The following is a 19,530-nucleotide window of genomic DNA, read 5'->3' on the forward strand; positions in this document are numbered from 1 at the left end:
GGTCTCGCGGCGCGTCCCCTCACTGAGGAGACGCGCCGCTGCGACCAACAAGACGTGGGAGCTCCCCCTGGCGGCCAAAATAGCGGTCCGCACTCCAGATGTGCAGCCGCGAAAGGAGCGAACCCGCTCCTGCGGCAGGGGACCTGTATAGGAACTGTTTCAATCCTACACAAGCCCCACAAGGCGGATCAGGGTCCCGCAAAAGTGAAAACACGGGTCCGCTGCCCACAACAATCACAACGGCAGTAAACCAAAGCCCCCGCTCCCAACACCCCGAGAGAAGGGAAGGAGACTTATCTGGCATTGCGGAGCAGCAAAGAAAGAGGAGGGACAGCTAGGAAGGAGAGTATTTTGTTTCCTGTGGACAGCTTTTTCCCTATTGGGATAAAGGTTCTGTTATGATGTTAATAAAGCTGCTGTGGAGTTTGTAATATGAATAAAGCGAAGAGAGAATAGCATAATCGGAGCCTCCGGTCCCGACATAGAATTCTACTTCTTCCTTGAATTCCCTACTCCTACCGAAACCACACAGACATACATAATCCAAATGGGAAATAAAAAACATCCCAAGTAAAATTGACCTCCCCTGGTAGGAAATCTGGATGTCAGTTTTTAAGAATAAAATCACACCCTCTTTATCTCAAACCAAATTTCATCGACTCCACAGAACATTTCCCACCCCACAATGTCAATATGAAATAAAGCTATGAGATGACCTTTTATGAAGGAATTATAATGTAACAACGGGAGACCCTATTATGTTTTATTATCATTTAGTTAAAGAATTCTGGAAATAAATCTTTAAAGTTGCTGAGGATGCAATACAAATCAAAACTAACTTTTGTTTTGCTTACCTACTAATTGACCCCCATGATCCACTCATTGCAGACATAAATGATAGATAACTTTTGGACATAATTCTCACCCTTGAATGTAAAATCATTTTAAACAATTGGAGAGGTAAAGTCTCATTCCAAGCATGTAAAGAATTGCTAATTTATAAAAGAGGGTCATATAACATCACTCTCCAACATTTCTTATGGAAACCCAAGACACAGCCTGTTTGGGGAAAAAGTTAGAAAGCTTTCTAGTAAAAAGTTCAACCTCCATGACTTTGTACTTTTTGACTGTGTTTTAGCAATCAAACTGTCATATAGTAAAATATATTGATATGTATGCATAAACACCTTGCTGTCAGACACATTGATCTCTTTATTCTTCTTTAGTCTTTTTTCCCCTCTCTCTTACCACCCTATTACTCTCCTTCCATTGTTAGATGTTGTAGGTTACATTTGTTACATTTCATCCTGTAAACACACTGATCAAAATACTTTTAAAAGTGGAGGTATTGATATTAAGTGCATATCACTCTTATGATTGTTTTTCCAAAACGTAATTAACTTTTCTAAAATTAACAAAAACAAAACTCCATATGTACCAACCACAGTAGGAGTCCGTGGAGCTGGCAATGTTCACCATTCCGAGATAAAATATTGTATTTTTTAGTTTCCACAATGGGGTTTTCATTTTTTTTACTTGTATGTATGTATACTTGTAGGGAGATATTTTTGAAGTCTGTTTTCCTAATGTTAAGATGTACCATTAACATGCACTTTGTTTCTATGTCTATCAACATGCAGGAAGTGTTCATAAGCTCACTCCCAGGGTCATTGTATGACTTTTTGACAAAGACTGTGTTGCCGAAACGCGTCAAAGTCAATAAATACACATTTTTCCACGAATCGTAAATTCTGAGTGCGACTTTTTTCTTGTGCTGGAGTAGCGCGAGGCGACGGCAATGCATACATGTATGTATAAACAAGAAAACAGTTTATTTTTAAAATGTCAGTATTGAAAAGAGAATGTCAGGATACTCTCTGGGGATGGATAATTAGTCAAAGCTTAAGAATCTAAGAGGGGTGTTCAGTGAGGAGTAATTTAATTATTCTCTATTACATTAAATTACATACTGTATTGACCAGTGCTAGTCTGATAGATGGATGTTGGCACAGCCATGGTAGTGATAGCAGATTGAGGTCCTTCTTCTTCAGACTTTTCTTCTTCAATCTTTGGAACTCCAGCAACATCAGAAGACAGATCATTCAAATGTTTTCTAAAATGCAGAATTATAGTTATATTTGTAATTCCTACCAAAATAGCAGACTCCAATAGAACTGAATACAGGAAATGACAAGATGATGTTTTTAGTCTGCATGTCTTTCTGTAGTAGAACTAAAAAGTGCTTAGTACAGAAGACGTGGAGACTAGCTGTTACACTTACCAGTAAAGCGTGGATAACGGAGTATTTTTCTTAATATGTAGTGCTCTTAGTTGTCATGTTCTATCAGTGTGAATCCTGCTATCCCCAACCCTTTTCATCTTTGCAGTGGTATCCACATCTGATATTAAATTAAGAGTGACCAAATCAAAGCAGCAGTCAGAGATTTTGAGTTATCTCTTAATTCTCCAGTAAACCTCAGTTCATAGTCAAGTTCAAAGAAGACATGGGAGGTTATTTATAGTTTGGCGCAGAAGGAGTCATGTTTTAAAGCTTACTCCCCAACAAACCTGCAATTTCAACAATTCATTTAGCGGAGGAAGAATCGCTAGGTTTCCAATGGCGTCATAGGGCCACCGTGTAAATGCACTGAAAGGCAAGAAAAAGAGTCAAGGTCTCCTACGCACAAGAAAACATTACCCTGCATGTCAGGACCGTTAATATTGTCTTTCGCAAACATAAGACCTAGATTTGGGGGTTTATTTTTCCAATATAGAAAATAAAGACTACATCCCTGACATAGAAATCAGCTGTCATTACTACTATTTTGATTTAGTTACACAGCACAGCAGGGTGTCCAAGGCATGGTAGGAGGAGGCCAGGACCTCTGCCAAGTCAGTGGGCTGGCAGGTAGCCTGCTAAGCACTTAATTAACCTCATAGTCTTTTTTAAAAAAACTTAAGATGAAGTGAGTCAACAGCATAAAGCCAATTTAAGTTAAACTAATGGCCAAAGTTGCTGCTTGTCTTTTATTGAAATCAATTGAAATCCATCTAAAAGGTACAAAAGTTCAAAATTCTGTTGTTATAGTGACTCTGCTGCATGTTTGTTGCAAGATAAACGATACTGCTTTCTTAACAAAAATCCACCTATTAACACTTGTCCACTTTGCCCACAATAGTCTTCTTGGCAGGCGCCAGCGGCCAGCCAATAGTCTGTAAGCAGCAACTACCTAAAGTTGTTTCCTCAATCAAGTGGTATAAACAGTGCTTATTCCAATAGTGCAAGCTGGACTTTAGATTAACAGGAGTATTGTTTCTCCACTCAAAGTATTTATTAAATGGGGTGATTTGGCTTCTGTGCAGCACCAAACAATACTGTTTTTTCCAGTTAATATATTATCTGGATGCTTACTCTTGAGATGGGTAGGAACCACTACTCTGCACATTTTAAGCAATACTAATAATGTGAAAAGCGCAAATCTGATGATAAATCACTGAATTGATAATGGCAGTATCCTACTGGGTACGAGGAAAGCAAGGGATCTCCCGTCATGCTCCTCGTCTAAACTGCTTCCCAGTAACAGCTGCCGCGCTCACGCCAATCTAATGGCTGTAGGGAAAGAAGTAGATAAGAACAATTCCCAACAGGTATTATGCAGAGACAGTTTTAAAGATGTATGCAATAAGCATTACAAAGAAAGGAAAAGCCAAGGAGTCAAAAAGTTTTTCATAGAAAGTGGTATTATTTCCAAGGTGGTTGAGGGTCAATACAGTTAAAGCAGCACTGTACAGAGTGGATCGTGTGACAACCCGGTGACACTTGGTGCAGGTGCTATATACAATCAGTGACATGTGAGTGTGCAAGTGTTTTAAAATAACAGCAGTGGTGACGCATTAAACAGAATTCACAACATCAAATAATGGCCCCGGTAGAGACAAGTAATCGTTACTCGAAACAAAGTTATTAGGATGGGAGCACAAGATGTGGAATGCGTCGTTAAATTCAAGCTGTCTAGTCGACGGCGTTTCGATCCCTGTTGTTCGGGATCCTCATCAGGACGGGGTTGTCGATGAGAACAGTGCTGTGGGTATAAAGGGGAGTTTGAGCGCGTGGACTGGGGAAGGAGAGCGCGCAGGGGAAGGGGTGCAAGATTGTGAAGTTCGGACTGATTTGCGAACTAAGACGTGTCTTGAAGTGGGGAGTGAAGGGCCGGACCGTGACAGGGGTTTAGTGGTTTTAGGGGGTGTCTAGGGTATGGTACACTATGGGGTAAACTATCCGTTTTACACTGGTTGAGTCATGGTCGCGCCATGCGGATGACTGTAAAAACTTACATTCTAGCTTTCCTAGGATGGCATAGTCCAAGTCCTGGTTGAAAACTCAGTCTTTCACTATCGGGCTCTCTCCAAAGACCCTTTGGCCGATATCAGACAAAAGATCCTTGACATCACCACCTCAGCCAAAGATATGAACACCATTACTAAAAAGGAATTTGAATTCCTGAACAATCCCCACCCTCGAACACCGGTCCTGTACGTCCTGCCTAAGATCCATAAGGACGCCAACAACCCACCTGGACGCCCCATCATATCAGGTTGTGGCTCCATTTTGGAACCCCTTGGCAAATATCTGGATGCTGTGATCAAGGAGTTTGTACCGATTACGGACACTTACATACGAGACACAATGGACCTCATCAACACCATAGAGGACAAACCCTTTGAGCTAGACGCCCAAACCATGGCCAGTCTGGACATCGAGTCCCTTTATACGAATATACCTCATGATGAAGGTCTAGAGGTAATCAAGAACCTATTAAACTCTAGACCCCAACCAGCTAAAATTCCTACGGAATTCATCATGAACCTGCTGAAGGTGGCACTACAAAACAACTACTTCTTGTATAAGAACACATACTACCTCCAAATTAAGGGAGTATCTATGGGCGCTTGCTTTGCCCCGAACTTTGCCATTCTGTATGTCCACAACCTAGAGAAAACACTGATTCTGAACCCCATTAATCCATATCAACCACAAATCCATTTGTGGCGTCGTTACATTGACGACATTCTCTTGATTTGGAATGGAACTGCTGAATCCTTGCAACCTTTCATGACCTGGCTTAATTCATCACAGGAACACCTCAAATTCACCAGTGAAACCAAAACAAATGACCTTCCATTTCTTGATGTGATCATACACGCGGAAGAAGGAAAACTGGGAACCTCGCTCTTCCGAAAACCCACAGAACGCAACACCTTGCTACATTACACGAGCAACCACCCAAGAGGCCTACGAGATGGTCTCCCGTTTGGCCAATTCCTCCGAATCCGGCGCAATTGCAAATGGCGCAAAGATTACTTCAGAGAAGCTGACATCCTGGCCACCAAACTCATCAACAGGGGCTATCCACGCCGCCTAATCAACCAAGCCAAGAAACGCGCATGGTACAACCATCGCGAAAATCTACTGGTTCCAAACCAAAACCGTAAAACCATGAACAGAATCCCATTTGTCTCTGTCTTCAACCCGGACAGCAACAGGATTGCAAAGATAATCAAAAAAAACTGGACAATACTGAGGTTTGATGAACAATTCCGTGAACCACCACTGTTCTCATACCAGAGAGGTAACAACATCGCAAACCATCTGGTCCGGGCAATCACATGGCCCACTACCTCCACGGACAAACAAAGCATCACTGCAGCCTGGGGAATGCCACCAGTGAAAGGACACTTCAAATGCCAATCATGCAGCGTTTGTGAACTCACCTACAACACCAAGGAATTTGTCTACAATGGACAGACCCACCAACTCACTCACCATTCGAACTGTAAGACTCAAAACGTCATATATGCCATCCGTTGCCCATGTGGACTAATCTATATTGGCCAGACCACACAAATGGTCAAGCAAAGAATAATTCAACACAAAAGTAGAATTAATTGTAAAGTTCTTACAGCTCCTTTGGTCCAACACTTCCTGGAGAAATCACATTCAGACACTGACCTTAAATGGTTAGTCATTGAAAAACCTACTCTGCCTATCAGGGGCGGCAACATGGCCATCCTTCTCAACAGGGCAGAATGCAAATGGATAGCTAAAGTGGACTCAGTAAACCGAGGGCTCAATACCCTTGATGAATGGACAAGTACCATCTCCATCTAATCCCTCCTAACTCTGTCTCTAACTATATGTCCGTTCCTTTCTTCTACAAGTGCTTCCGTGACTATGTGAACTTATGTGAAATTGTTTTTATGAAATGCTTTTTCCTTAGATTCACAGATGTATATTGTATACTGTCACAAATGTATTACAGAGCACGATGTCTGTTGATCACAACGTAAACCAGCCCCAATTACGCCAATACCTGTACGTAATTAGTCCCACCCTGCCCGCCCACCGCATCATGCGCGCTCGCTCCAAGAAACTGCTTATTCATTCCTCTCGAGCATCTCTTAGGTAACCTAGTAAACTACCCAGAGGCCTCCCTCACTCCTACCAGAGACTCGGCCCCGGGACAGCCTATGGCTCACCGGGACACTCCCCTGCCCCACCTCTAAATACCACGTGACTCCACCCCATTGGCCGCTCCTCTCCTGACTTCTTAAGCAGGTTCACTACCGCGGATAGCTAGTGCATTCATTGCCTGCAACCCGCTGTGACAGCAGACCCCGGTTACGGCCATCCTCCCTGATTCAGTCAGGTAATGGACACTCTGGAGCATGCCTTGAGCACGCTCGGAAAACTCAGAAGTCTAACTGACTTATTTTTGCCGCCTTGGGCAATCCGTTAAATAATTTCCCTCCATTTCTCCCCTTGGCCCTTCCAGGACTCGCCAACACCGCTCGCTGCCCAGACGGAAGAATCATCCAGGTAATTACCTCTACCAAGGCAACTGACCGCCACTAATGTAGGCAGTCTCTTTCTAAAACTCTGCCGTATCATTTTAAACCCTTAGTAACCTTGAAAGACTGAGTTTTCAACCAGGACTTGGACTATGCCATCCTAGGAAAGCTAGAATGTAAGTTTTTACAGTCATCCGCATGGCGCGACCATGACTCAACCAGTGTAAAACGGATAGTTTACCCCATAGTGTACCATACCCTAGACACCCCCTAAAACCACTAAACCCCTGTCACGGTCCGGTCCTTCACTCCCCACTTCAAGACACGTCTTAGTTCGCAAATCAGTCCGAACTTCACAATCTTGCACCCCTTCCCCTGCGCGCTCTCCTTCCCCAGTCCACGCGCTCAAACTCCCCTTTATACCCACAGCACTGTTCTCATCGACAACCCCGTCCTGATGAGGATCCCGAACAACAGGGATCGAAACGCCGTCGACTAGACAGCTTGAATTTAACGAAGCATTCCACATCTTGTGCTCCCATCCTAATAACTTTGTTTCGAGTAACGATTACTTGTCTCTACCGGGGCCATTATTTGATGTTGTGAATTCTGTTTAATGCGTCGCCACTGCTGTTATTTTAAAACACTTGCACACTCACATGTCACTGATTGTATATAGCACCTGCACCAAGTGTCACCGGGTTGTCACACGATCCACTCTGTACAGTGCTGCTTTAACTGTATTGACCCTCAACCACCTTGGAAATAATACCACTTTCTATGAAAAACTTTTTGACTCCTTGGCTATTCCTTTCTTTGTAATGCTTATTGCATACATCTTTAAAACTGTCTCTGCATAATACCTGTTGGGAATTGTTCTTATCTACATATTGCACCCATCCCAACGTGGTTTATGGGTTCTCTCCTGTTGTTTTCATACATGTAGGGAAAGAAGAGCAGCGGACACAGCGTCTTTATGAAACATCCAAGACAGGCATGAAACATTTGCCAGTCCACCTCTTCCGCATTTTGACGCTACTGAATTCAGATGCTTTCACACAAACATTTCCACAAGCAAGTAAAAGCCTGCGATTCTATCTGCCAATAAAGGGCACATGGAAGGGGGAGAGGGGAAGCCTGAGAATCTTGTGCAACAAACCCTTCTAAGTGAGCACAGACTTCACAATAAGCTCTAAAACCACATCCAGTAGCGTAACAAAACTGGCAGGGGCCCCTCTGCAAAGTGCACGAAGCCCCACACGCTCCAGACCCAGTCAGGGGCTCTCAGTCACGCCTTTGCATAGTACTGGAAGGGATCCCTGGAGCAACCGGCCCCTCTGCACTGCAGGGGCTATTCTTACGCCAGTGACCACATCAATGATTATATACCTGGGGGTTTCTTTCAATTCAAAACACCAGAGCACTGTCTGGAAAACACACAAGCACTGCAGATTCTTGAGCGCCCTAGACGGACATGGGGCTGAATCATCGAGGCAACTTCAGGAAGGTACATTAGGCACCCCAGAAGGCGGCAGCAACGTTGGCGGCAGCGGAGACGGCCCACATAGAGTTGGGTGCGGTTTGTGGCTTCCTTTGCTTCTGCCAATCATTGAGGTGCCAAGATAACTTATACTGCACAGGTCACACATAGTCAATCGCTCTCTTGAAGAACTTTATTCTATGGTCTAAAAGCTGCGAGCTCTCCCCATCCTCCCAACAACCCCCCTTAATTTCTGATCCAATGAAGGAGTAATCCATTCGCAAGGCAACAAGCAAAACCCGAGCTCCACCTAAGTCCGTCAAGGCTTTTTGGACTCGTAACTATCAAGGGGTCGCAGGTGGTTTGAAGACCATGGAAAGAGAAGACAGCCAACCCAAAAGTGATAGTTGCTTCCTCCCTGTCAGAAACTCACAATCTTGAATTGGATTTTGTTACTCTCCCTCAGGAGAGGGGAGACAAAGGTTCGAAAAGGAGCTATCCCGGACAGCCCTGCTCATCAGAATCTTGCCTGATTAGCCCATTCCCCAGATTCAATGCTGACTCTTCAGGAAATAAATCTTTCCTTAGAAGAAGCAGGATTCTTCACAAATCGCTAAAACTCATCAGATGTGGAGGTTTGGCCCAGTCTGTGATAAAAGCTCATTCCCAACCTTGATCTATCCACTGTTCTCTCCATCAGTGTCGGAAGGGTAAATAAAACAATTTCGGCCTGCAGAAAAAATTAGACGCTGTTACAGTTGTTACAGACTACTATCTTACCTCCCATAAATTCTCAGAAAAATGTGGTTACTATGGTAAAGGAATTAATCTCCTCAGTCTTTCCTAATGGAGAAAACATTCAGCGCGAGGGTGATAATTCTCAAGCATTCTTTATACATCCTGCACTGCCTTTGGTTACATTCTTAGATTTCCTTTGGTAATGAGAGCTCAATAGATGACCATGTGGATACGGTTGCAGTGGATCACTCTCCATATTTGGCTGGAATATTACAGCATATTTTCGGAGTACATAAGGAAATGAAAGATTCTCAAGCCAGAGCCCGCAAGGATCTCCATCAACAACCTAATTAAATTAATGATAATATCCAACAGCTTAATATCAGATTGAATCAGGCTGAGCAGAGGATCTCTAATATTGAAGATTGTCATATCAATATGGATTCCTTTGTTACAAAAGATAAAGTTAAAATATCTGAACTAGAGATTAAGCTAGAAGACATGGAAAACAGAGCTTGCCGCTCAATCCTATGACTTGTGGGGGTTCCAGAAGGAAGGGAGAGGGGCCAGGACATGAATAAATTAATTTCTGATCTACTTAAACAATATGTAATTCCTGGGCATCAAGATAACATGGATGACCTTTCTATCATGCGTGTGGATCGAGTTCCTTCTTTCCATTCCCCAAATGCTAGGTATCCCAGTACGTTTGTGGTCAATTTGGGAGACTATTGATTAAAAGAGAAGATTCTTTCAAAAACTTTACAAAATAATGGTTATCAGACAGTGGACAATTTTGCATTCAATATTTTTTTCGATATGTCAGCGGCCACAGCACATCGTCACCAAAAACTGGGATCTTTTATTGTTTCCTTCAAACAGGGAATACAGGCCGCTTTGATCCAGCAATTCAAACTCAAAGTAATGTTTGAGGGACATTTTTGTACCTTCTCATCAGTGAAACAAGCCAATGAACTTCTCTAATTCGTTATTCAGAAGCGGAGAGATAAAGGGTATTCCTAAGAAGTCTTAAGAATACCTTCCAAAAGCAATGACACTGCAAAGAAATATAAATAGGAAATTAAATGTTTTCCTTCACAAATTTTCTTTTTTGCAAATTTTTCCCTCTTTTTTTCTTCTCCTATTTACCCTTTTTTCTACTCTTTTTTGGGGGGGACACTCTAGCATAAAGTTAGTGCAGTTGTATAACTATGCCATTCTAAATGGCAGTTCCCTGCATAAAGTCAGAGACGGGTGAGACTCTCAGGGTTTTGGTTCTTGAGAGAGGAGGGATACTGAGCTAGGGCTTGGTGGGAGGGGAAGGGAGGGGGCGAGGCCTTTAGAAGGCATCAAAAAATATGTAGCAGAGTTGATGGATTTCGTATTAAGCAGACAATTTATCAAAATGTTTTTTCAAACAGTAAGATATGGCTTCTAGATTATTAATGAATTATATCAGGCAATGAGAATGGTTTAAATACTAGGTTTCAACTTTGGGAGATGTTAGCGTGTTTCAATCATTAAAAGCAAGTGTAATACTATTGCAGGAAATGCACCTTAAAGCCAATAATTCTTCCTTAGCTACACCAGGCTACATTCAAAGCTCTTTTTTTTGCTTCATCACAGATTGCAACTAGAGGCATAGCAATTCTGATTGGCAAAGAGCTACCATGTGAGATACTTGGGATAATAATTGATCCAGGCATGGATCTGGGTGAAAACTCTGATTCAAGAGCAGTTAATATATTTTGTGAGCAACTATGGTCCTATCAAGGATTCACCCTCAGCATTTGAAGCCATATACAGTATTGCAAAAAAACCGCCTGGTTCTCTAGTGTTAGGCAGCAATTTCAAATTATTGTCAAATATTGCCTTAGATTCATCTCGCGTTGATGAACATCAACCTTAAATCATTAAGATATTTCATCTAAAAAAACAAGATTTAGCACTGGTAGATCCCTGACATAACGACCATCCAAAAACAAGACAATACACTTGTCATTCCAAAAGATACAATTCGTAGAGACTTCTTTTTAAAATCTCAAACATTTTCTAGAGCTCAGACCAAAATAATGGTCAATGCATTCACAGATCATTCGGTAATTACCGTAGATATTTGTTGACCAGCACCTGAGTCGCACAGATCCAAATGGATCTTCAAGAAAACATTCAGAACTATGGAGAGCTGGATAGAATAGATGTGTCACACTCTCAATTAATTTGGCTCCCTATTTCGCGGTATGGGAAGCATCAAAATCTTTTTCAGGGGAGAGTTCATCGCTTTTCAAGCTAATCAGAAACAGCTGGAAAAGGCAAAATGCAATCAGCTGCGGACCACCTTAAAGAAGAAGTTACTTACGTTCAGTAACAATATATCTGTTAGAGACATAGATCAGTTATGGATTCTCCACCTTAGAATTACCCCCAGGCATCAGACTGGATCCTGAGAATTCTCAGGGATACCCCTGCGCATCAATAGGTGGCGTCGGTCGACTCCGCGTTCGTTGTTGGCGTTGTGGTCGCTGGAATGACATCACAATATCTACTTAGATGCCGCCCTTGCGCGCTGACATCAGTTCTTTACACAACATTCCAAACCAGAAGTGCAGAGCCATGCAAGACACTGACCACTGGTGCACAAAAACTAGGGTCCTGAAAGGAAAGTCCCTTACCCTAGAAGTCAGTTCGCAGAACGGGGAGGATGGGTGGGGTGGTGAGGAATTCATAACTAATCTATGTCTCTTACAGATATATTGTTACCGAAGGTATGTAACTTGTTCATCTGAAAGAAACAATTAGTTATGAATACCTCAAAATAGATACCGCAGCAATACCAACCCCGGTGGTGGGTCTGCAAACCAAGTTCACACCAGAAAATCCTGAAGAACTGAACGGCCGAAAAAGCCTTCTCTCCGGACTTGGCTGTCCAGGCAGTAGTGTTTGGTAAAGGTGTGCAGTGAAGCCCACATAGCTACCTGGCAGATGTCACGAAGGGGGACTCCATGTCCCAAAGCAGTAGTGGCTGCAGTCGCCCTTGTGGAATGGGCACGAAACTCCACTGGAGGTTCCTTTTTCACTAAGGAATAGCAGATTTCGATGCAAAGAACAACCCATCGGGAGATGGTTCGTTTTTGCAGGACCTGACCTTCTTGGCGCCTATGTAACCAACAAAGAGCCGGCCATCCACCCGAAATTGTATTGTACGATCCAGATAGAACGAAAGCGCACATTTTGGATACAGACGGTGGAGCCTCTTTAGAAGGATGCGGAGGCCGAAAGAAGGTGGGCAAAGTGAAGGTCTGTCCTATATGGAAAGATGTAACCACTTTGGGAAGAAAAGAAGACCTAGTGGGGAGTACAACTTTGTGCGGATGAACAGCCAGGAAAGGAGGCTTAGAAGAAATGACTTGTAGCTCACTCACCCGGCGACCAGAGTTGATGGCAACCAGATTGGCAGTTTCAAGGGTCAGGAGTCTGAGAGGACAGTTATGGAGCGGCTCGAAAGGAGCACACATAAAGATAAATAAGAACCAGGTGCAAGTCCCACTGGGGCATCACAAAAGGAGTTGGAGGAAACAAGTGAGTAATACCCTTAAGGAAGCGATTTACAATAGGGGCTTGAAAAGAGAAGGCTAGTCAGGCAGTCGAAAGAAGGCCAAAATAGCTGAAAGATAGCCTTTGAGAGTGCTCAGAGCAGAGCCCTGTTGGGCCAAAGAAAGAATGAAGAGAAGAACCTCTGAAATGGGGCAGAAAGGGGATCCACAGCCTTTGCTGGGCACCATGCCACATCTACAGTCGTACACTGTTTTGGTGGAGGGACACCTGGCTACCAAGATAACATTACAGACTTCGGGAGGAAGATCGAAAGCTGTCAACTGTCGCCGCTCAGTCTCCAAGCAAGGAGGTGGAGGCTGGACAGGTTTGGGTGGAGGACCATCCCCTGCTGCTGCGACTGAAGATCCTCCCGAAGAGGCAGTCTGATCGGAGGATCGATGGCCATGTGCAGTAGCTCGGGATACCAGATTCTTTGTGCCCAATCCGGGGCCACAAGAATGACTTGGGCCCGGTCACGCTTGATCTTCTTCAGCACTCTGGGCAGAAGTGGTATAGGCAGAAAGGTGTATAGAAGACCGCAACTCCACTCGCGACGAAAAGTGTCGCCCAGCGAGTGCCGCCTTGGAAATTCCAACGCGCAGAACTGCTGACATTGCACTTTCTCTTTGGTGGCGAATAGATCTAACCAAGGCTCTCCCCACTGCTGAAAGAGACCTTGCACCACCTCCGAGTGAAGACACCATTCGTGATCCATCATGCACCTGCGGCTGAGCTCATCCGCCCTGGCATTCAGAGAACCTGCCAGGTGTTGAACCACCAGAGATAGGCCCCGATGTTCCAGCCATCTCCAAAGGCAGAGAACCTCTTGACATAGGGTCCATGACCCCACCCCGCCCTGTTTGTTGCAGTACCACATGGCGGTGGTGTTGTTCGTGAACACCTGCACTACTCTTCCGCTGACAGAGGGAAGGAATGCCTTTAGTACAAGATGAATCGCACGAAGCTCCAGGATGTTGAAATGGAGTCCGAACTCCGCTGGAGACCAGGGGCCTCTAATCTCCGCCTCTCCCATGTGGCCGCCCCACCCCAGCAGTGATGCATTTGTCACCATTGTGAACTCTGGCTGGGGAAGAAAGAGGATCTGCTGTTGACCTAATCCCAGTTTGTTAGCCACCACTGCAAATGACGTACAGTGCCCTCCGAGATCTGGACACAATCGGAAAGATTCCCCTGATGCTGTGCCCACTGGAACTTCAGGTCCCACTGCAGAGCTCACATATGCCACCAGCAGGATGCAGTAGGCCATGAGGCATAGTAGCCTCAGGGTCATTCTGACCGAAACCCGGGATAGAGTCTAAAAGATCGGAATCATAGCCTGAATATCTTGGACTTGCTGCTCGTGAGGATAAGCCCGAAACTGAGCTGTGTCCAGAATCGCTCCGATGAAAAGGAGCTTCTGAGAGGGACTAAGGTATGACTTTGTCACATTGATGGTGAACCTCAGTGAATGCAAGAGGTCGGCCGTAGTCTGGAGGTGGGATTCGACAGCCTGTGGCGAGCTCGCCTTCAACAGCCAGTCGTCGAGATAGGGGAAGACTGGACCCCTGATATGCGCAGATGAGCTGTGATCACTGCCATCATTTTCGTGAACACCGGAGGAGCGCTGGTAAGGCCAAAGGGGAGCACGATAAACTGAAAATGCTTGTGGCCTACCGTGAACCGCAGATAGCGCCGGTGGGCTGGCAGGACGGGGATGTGAAAGTGAGCGTCCTGCAAGTCCAACACTACCATCCAGTCTCCAGGGTCGAGGGCAGACAGGACCTGAGCGAGCGTCAACATTTTAAACTTCTCTTTCTGGAGGAAGAGGTTGCCGTTCCTGAGATCCAAGATAGGACGCAGGCCTTTGTCCTTCTTGGGCACCGGAAAGTAGTGGGAATAACAACCACAAACTACTTCTGGGACAGGAACGCGCTCGATGGCTCCCTTGGCCAGATGATCCTCCGACATGCGATGGTACTGAGGTGTCATGGATGGAGGGGCAGTCTCGAAGGGGAAGGAGTAGCCCCTTTGGACTATCTGCAAAACCCACCTGTCTGACTTGATGATGCGCCAGTGGGGGAGGTGATGGCGAATCCTGATGCGCACTGGCGTTTGATGGCCCTGAAACGTCAGACTAGGAGGGTCTGGAGGCTGCAGCAGAGGGGGCTGTGGTGGACAGGTCCGCCCGCTGGCCCCTAGAACTAAGGCGCTGGTTCCCCATATCCGGCCGAGCAGAGACTAAACAGCTTGCACCGGCTTGTGGCTCTGGGCGGGACATGGCGGGGCACGCTTTCCATAGCCACGAAAGGGGCAAAAGGCAGACTGCGCAGGGTGGGTGGTGGGGAGGCCCAAGGACCTGGCCGTAGGTCGAGAGTCCTTAAAGCGCTCTAGCGCGTTGTCTGCCTTGTCCCTGAAAAGGCGACGGTCATCAAAAGGCATGTCAATAAGAGTGGATTAGACATACCACGAAAAACCAGTCGACCTCAACCAGGCGTAGTGTCGAAGGGCTTCCGAAGTGGAAATCGGCGGTATACAGCCCACAGCGGATGGTAAACTTCGCTGCATCTCTCACCTCTGCGACTGCACAGAAGAGCAGGGCCCGAGCCTCCTCCGGGCACTGGGGCGGCACCTGCACTACCGTATTCCACACAGAGTGGGTGTAACGGCCCAACAGACATGCAGTGCTTACCAACCGCAGTCCCAAGCTGGAGGGAGAAAACTTCTTCTTCCCAAGGTGGTCCAACTTTTTGGATTCCCTATCGGGTGGTGTGTTAGGGAATGCGCCCTTGGACGTGGAGGCTTGGACCACCAAGCTCTCAGGGGTGGGGTGTTAAGAGAGGTGAGTGGGGTCGCCCGGGGGTAGGCGTGGTGTCAGGCAATCATCCTGTCCACAGTAGCCCCTGTGTTAGGCCTGGACCAGGTGCCCAAAAGGACGTCTCTGAGGGATTCATTAAACGGTAGCAGGGGCTCCGAAGAGTTTGCTGCCGGTTGAAGCACCTCTATCAGGAGGTTAGTCCTGACTACCACTGTAGGTAGCTCGAGGTGGAGAGCCTCGGCCGCCCTACGCAACACCACTGCGTATGACACTCCCTCCTCCGTAGCCACGGTAAAAGGAGACAACATGCCAAAGTCTGGGGAGGTAACTAGACCAATGGCTTCACCCAGATCCTCTCTCCAGTCTGGGTCATAACCTAACTGGTTGGTCAAAGGGTCCCCAGACCCCTCCCAGTCCTACTCACCCTCTTCTGGCTGCCAATCTGATCTCAAAGAGCCAGGGAAGAATAGGGGCACAAAAGTACCCATTGGTGCTGAATTTGGCGTTGGTCGACGGAGTTCCAGCTCCGTGTCTACCTCGAGTTGGAGACTGGGGTCGGCATCGGCTGGTGACACAACTGATGCCGCTGTGGACATGGTGCCGGTGGAATTGAGGCAGGCGTAACAAGGTCGACCAGCACTGATCTGGATCCAGGCCTGGTTTCAAGGGGACCCTGCGGCGCTGAGGCCAGAGCAGCCGGCATCGAAGGAACAGGGCTCCCAGCCGAGTCCGCGGGACCCAAAGGCACCCTGGTGGAGTTGGGCTGCCCAAACATGGCGTGCATCTCTTCATAAACCTGACGAAGCTGGGCAGGGGTCGCTCCCAGTCTCAGGAAGGCGGGGAAACACTGGAGCCGACCCTTCGGGCTCCACACGCGGAGCTGTGGGAGGGGCACCGCCCGCATCCCTCGTCGCGTCGGCTGACGACGGGGAGAAGTCGAAGAGCGACAATACTTCTTTAGCTTCTTCTTGTGCTTCAACTTACCTGACCCCGAGTGCAAAAACTTGGATGAAGAATGATGGTGGCTCCGCGGCCGGTCCCTCCACCTCCTACGTGAACGGGACATCGAGCGACGAGGAGCCGACTGCAGGGCCTTGAGTAGCTTTCGGGACCGTTCACGCATATACGTCGGACCATGGTTCGTCAGTCGAACACGACTTGGAGTCGTGATTGCGCTCCAGGCAGTAGAGGCACATGAGGTGAAGATCCATCACTGACATCAGTCGGTTACAGGAACCACAAGCCTTGAAGCCAGGCATCCCTTGTGCACCAGGAGTAGATGGACTCAAAAAACAATGTCGACAAAAGTCGAGAAAGTAAGTCAAAAAGTGACTGGAGGTATCGATCTCTCTGGAACTGAAGTCAGCGCACAAGGGCGGCATCCATGTAGCTACGGCGATGCCAGCGACGAATGTGGAGTTGACCGAAGCCATTGTCCGACATGCAGGGATACTATTGACGAAAAAACTTTTGCGATCCAGTCTGATGCCTGGGGGTAATTCGAAGGTAATGAATCTATAACTAACTGTTTCTTTCAGATTTAGGGGTTCACTTCGACAAAACATTCATGGGCATGTATGGTGAATAACAAGGCGTTAGCAGAGGAGCGGGGAATGGAAGCAATCTGAACCTTTGCAAAAAGACTAGGATCGAAAGCAGTACCAACAATAAAAAAGATATACCAGGATATGATAGTAACAGCAGTAACTTATGGGGCAGGGGTATGGGGGATGGACCCGGCAATCCAACTACAAACTTTGGAGGATAGATTTTACAAAAATTGTTTGCCGTCCCTTTTTCATATTCAAATTACAACTACAATCTTGAATTGGAAATCCCTTATTTGATCGATAATATCCAGATTGCCCCGGTACTCCTGTGGCATTTGATCTGGCGCAGGGATACAGTGAACCTGACCCAGGCAATAATCAAAAAACTGTCGAGCTCTGGTTAACACTGGTAAAATTCCCTGGCTCGGGTATGTGAGATCTTCACTGTTGGCACTTGGATTGGAAGAATTTGTCATTACCCTGAGTCTTCGTTAAACCATAACAAAGGAAAAATTAAGTTCTACATTTTTAGCAAAATTGACACATGAGGACCAAAATGCAAATTACCCTAAGGCTACAGTGATGTTGTACCATAACTCCCCGACTATACCATTTGGGGGTTATTCATATTTACAGCATATAAGAAATTCGCAGCACAGATTTATCTTGATTAGATTTCGGCTGAATGTAATCCTCATGCTAGGCTTCCCCGTGAGGAGGTTTAGACATGATGACTTGGTACCTTGTCCTTGTGACAGTGGATCGGAGCAGTCTGATCTCCCTATACAGTTTTTCTGTGGGTTTCATAAAAAAGAACGAATTAGATCTTTACGTCAATTTGAAAGAAAATGAATTTTAAACAATGCCGTCTTGCATGATATTATTTTAAAGAAACTCTTGGATCCATTTGTATGTTTTTCACTGCCATATCTAAGTAGAAGGAAAACTCTAGAGATCAGCTCTGAATAGGGGTGAGGAGGCATATCGTGCATGGTAATAATTGCCTATTTAAAGAATGATGTAATGACAGATTGAAATCATTATGAGATAGTCTGTGTATCGAATACGCCCTGGCACTAGAGATGAAACTGCTATTCCATCAGACTTATTAATTTCAATTTAATATGCATTTTATATCCAGTGCTCGCCTAATCTCTATCTACATCCCATGTGAATGTAGATGAAGTGGTTTTAGCCTTATTAACTCAAATGTGATGTGGATATTTGTAAATAGTATTTATTAAATTAATTTGTATTGTTTTTTAACATGCTTGGTGCCAAAAGCTAAACTGGAACTGTGCAAATTGACTTGGATTTAAAAATGTTTCTTTTTTTCCTTTTTGTACTTTTATTATCTTTATTTTAAAATGGATCGACTAAAGTTTCTTTGAGTCAAGTCAGAAACATTCCTTACCATGTGCTTATATTAAATGTCTAAGGTTTTCCAATCTGTGAAAATTGTTTGGATTATGACAGTTTATGTTGGGTTGTAAAGTAACACCATCATTATTTTGTCTACTTTATAATGTTAAATATTTAAAAATTAGTTTTTGTTATCTTTGAATATAGTAGTTTATAAGTTATAAAGATAGACAATACACATACCTTTTTTTAATATGTCTTATCATGTTCTCATATTTAAGCCACAATAAAAAATATTTTGAAGCTAGTGCACATTTCTGCATGGACTTGGAACTACTGCCAAGAGGAAGTGATGAAAAAGTAAAATGAAAACATTAAATGTACAAACAGCAACTCCTTTGGAGGGTTCCACTAGCTACTGGAACACAAATGTATTAATTTTAAATTGATCTGTCTGTACATAGCTTTCTCTACTTCTAAAAAAAATCTACTCAAATACATTTAAATATAAAAGAAAAAACCATTGATATCTACCAAAATGGTATTATTTTAAAACCATGGAGGTATTAAGTGACATAGAAGATGGGTAGCCTGATTAAACAGATGTGGTAAGAGCAGTTTTTGTTTGTCAAAGGTGTATTTTATTGGGAAAAAAAACAAAAAAAATCTTGCGACAATCTCGCACAACATCCCTCGCAGGGGGTTAAACAAAGCAGGCGGGAGGAACTGAAAATTATGGGCAACCCATCCATCGGGGCCACTAGGGCTCTTAAGTTAAACAGTCACCATAGCTATAGCCCAGAGGTGCGCACCAGTTTATAAACATGACTCCATAGGATCACTTTAGTTGCGAAGAACTGCAACCGGCATAAGTCCTTGTGGGCGAACAGCTGAGTGCCTCCGCCACAGGCATGGCAAAAAAGTCCAAACCAAACTATAACTTCCCTCACCCACCCCCACCCCCAACCCCCCCCCACCCCGGTGGTGGCATCCTTCTCATTCACACCCAACCTTGCACCAGCATTCATACTTGGAAGAGATGTAGGCTCCGCAACGTAGGCGGGTATACTGCTGATGGTAATACCCTAGATTGGAATCGAACCAGAGGACCCCAACGAAAGGCAAAATTCTTAAAATCGCCT

The 19,530-nt window shown here is 45.1% G+C and overlaps 1 protein-coding gene across 2 annotated transcripts in view; it reads right to left on the bottom strand.

The window, feature by feature from the left end:
* The window catches only part of CREM (cAMP responsive element modulator), a 791,294-nt gene that overhangs the window by 303,706 nt on the left and 468,058 nt on the right, over positions 1-19,530 (bottom strand). Inside the window, exon 5 of one of the 2 annotated variants that reach the window (XM_086941525.1) lies at positions 1,971-2,113. The exons of the other annotated variant lie outside the window; for it this stretch is intronic. Coding sequence (XP_086797651.1) covers positions 1,971-2,113 — 143 coding nt within the window. The remainder of the gene's footprint in view (positions 1-1,970; positions 2,114-19,530) is intronic. 2 annotated transcript variants of the gene reach the window in all.

The sequence above is a fragment of the Lissotriton vulgaris genome, chromosome 10 (assembly GCF_964263255.1).
Source record: "Lissotriton vulgaris chromosome 10, aLisVul1.2, whole genome shotgun sequence".
Lineage (NCBI taxonomy): Eukaryota > Metazoa > Chordata > Amphibia > Caudata > Salamandridae > Lissotriton > Lissotriton vulgaris.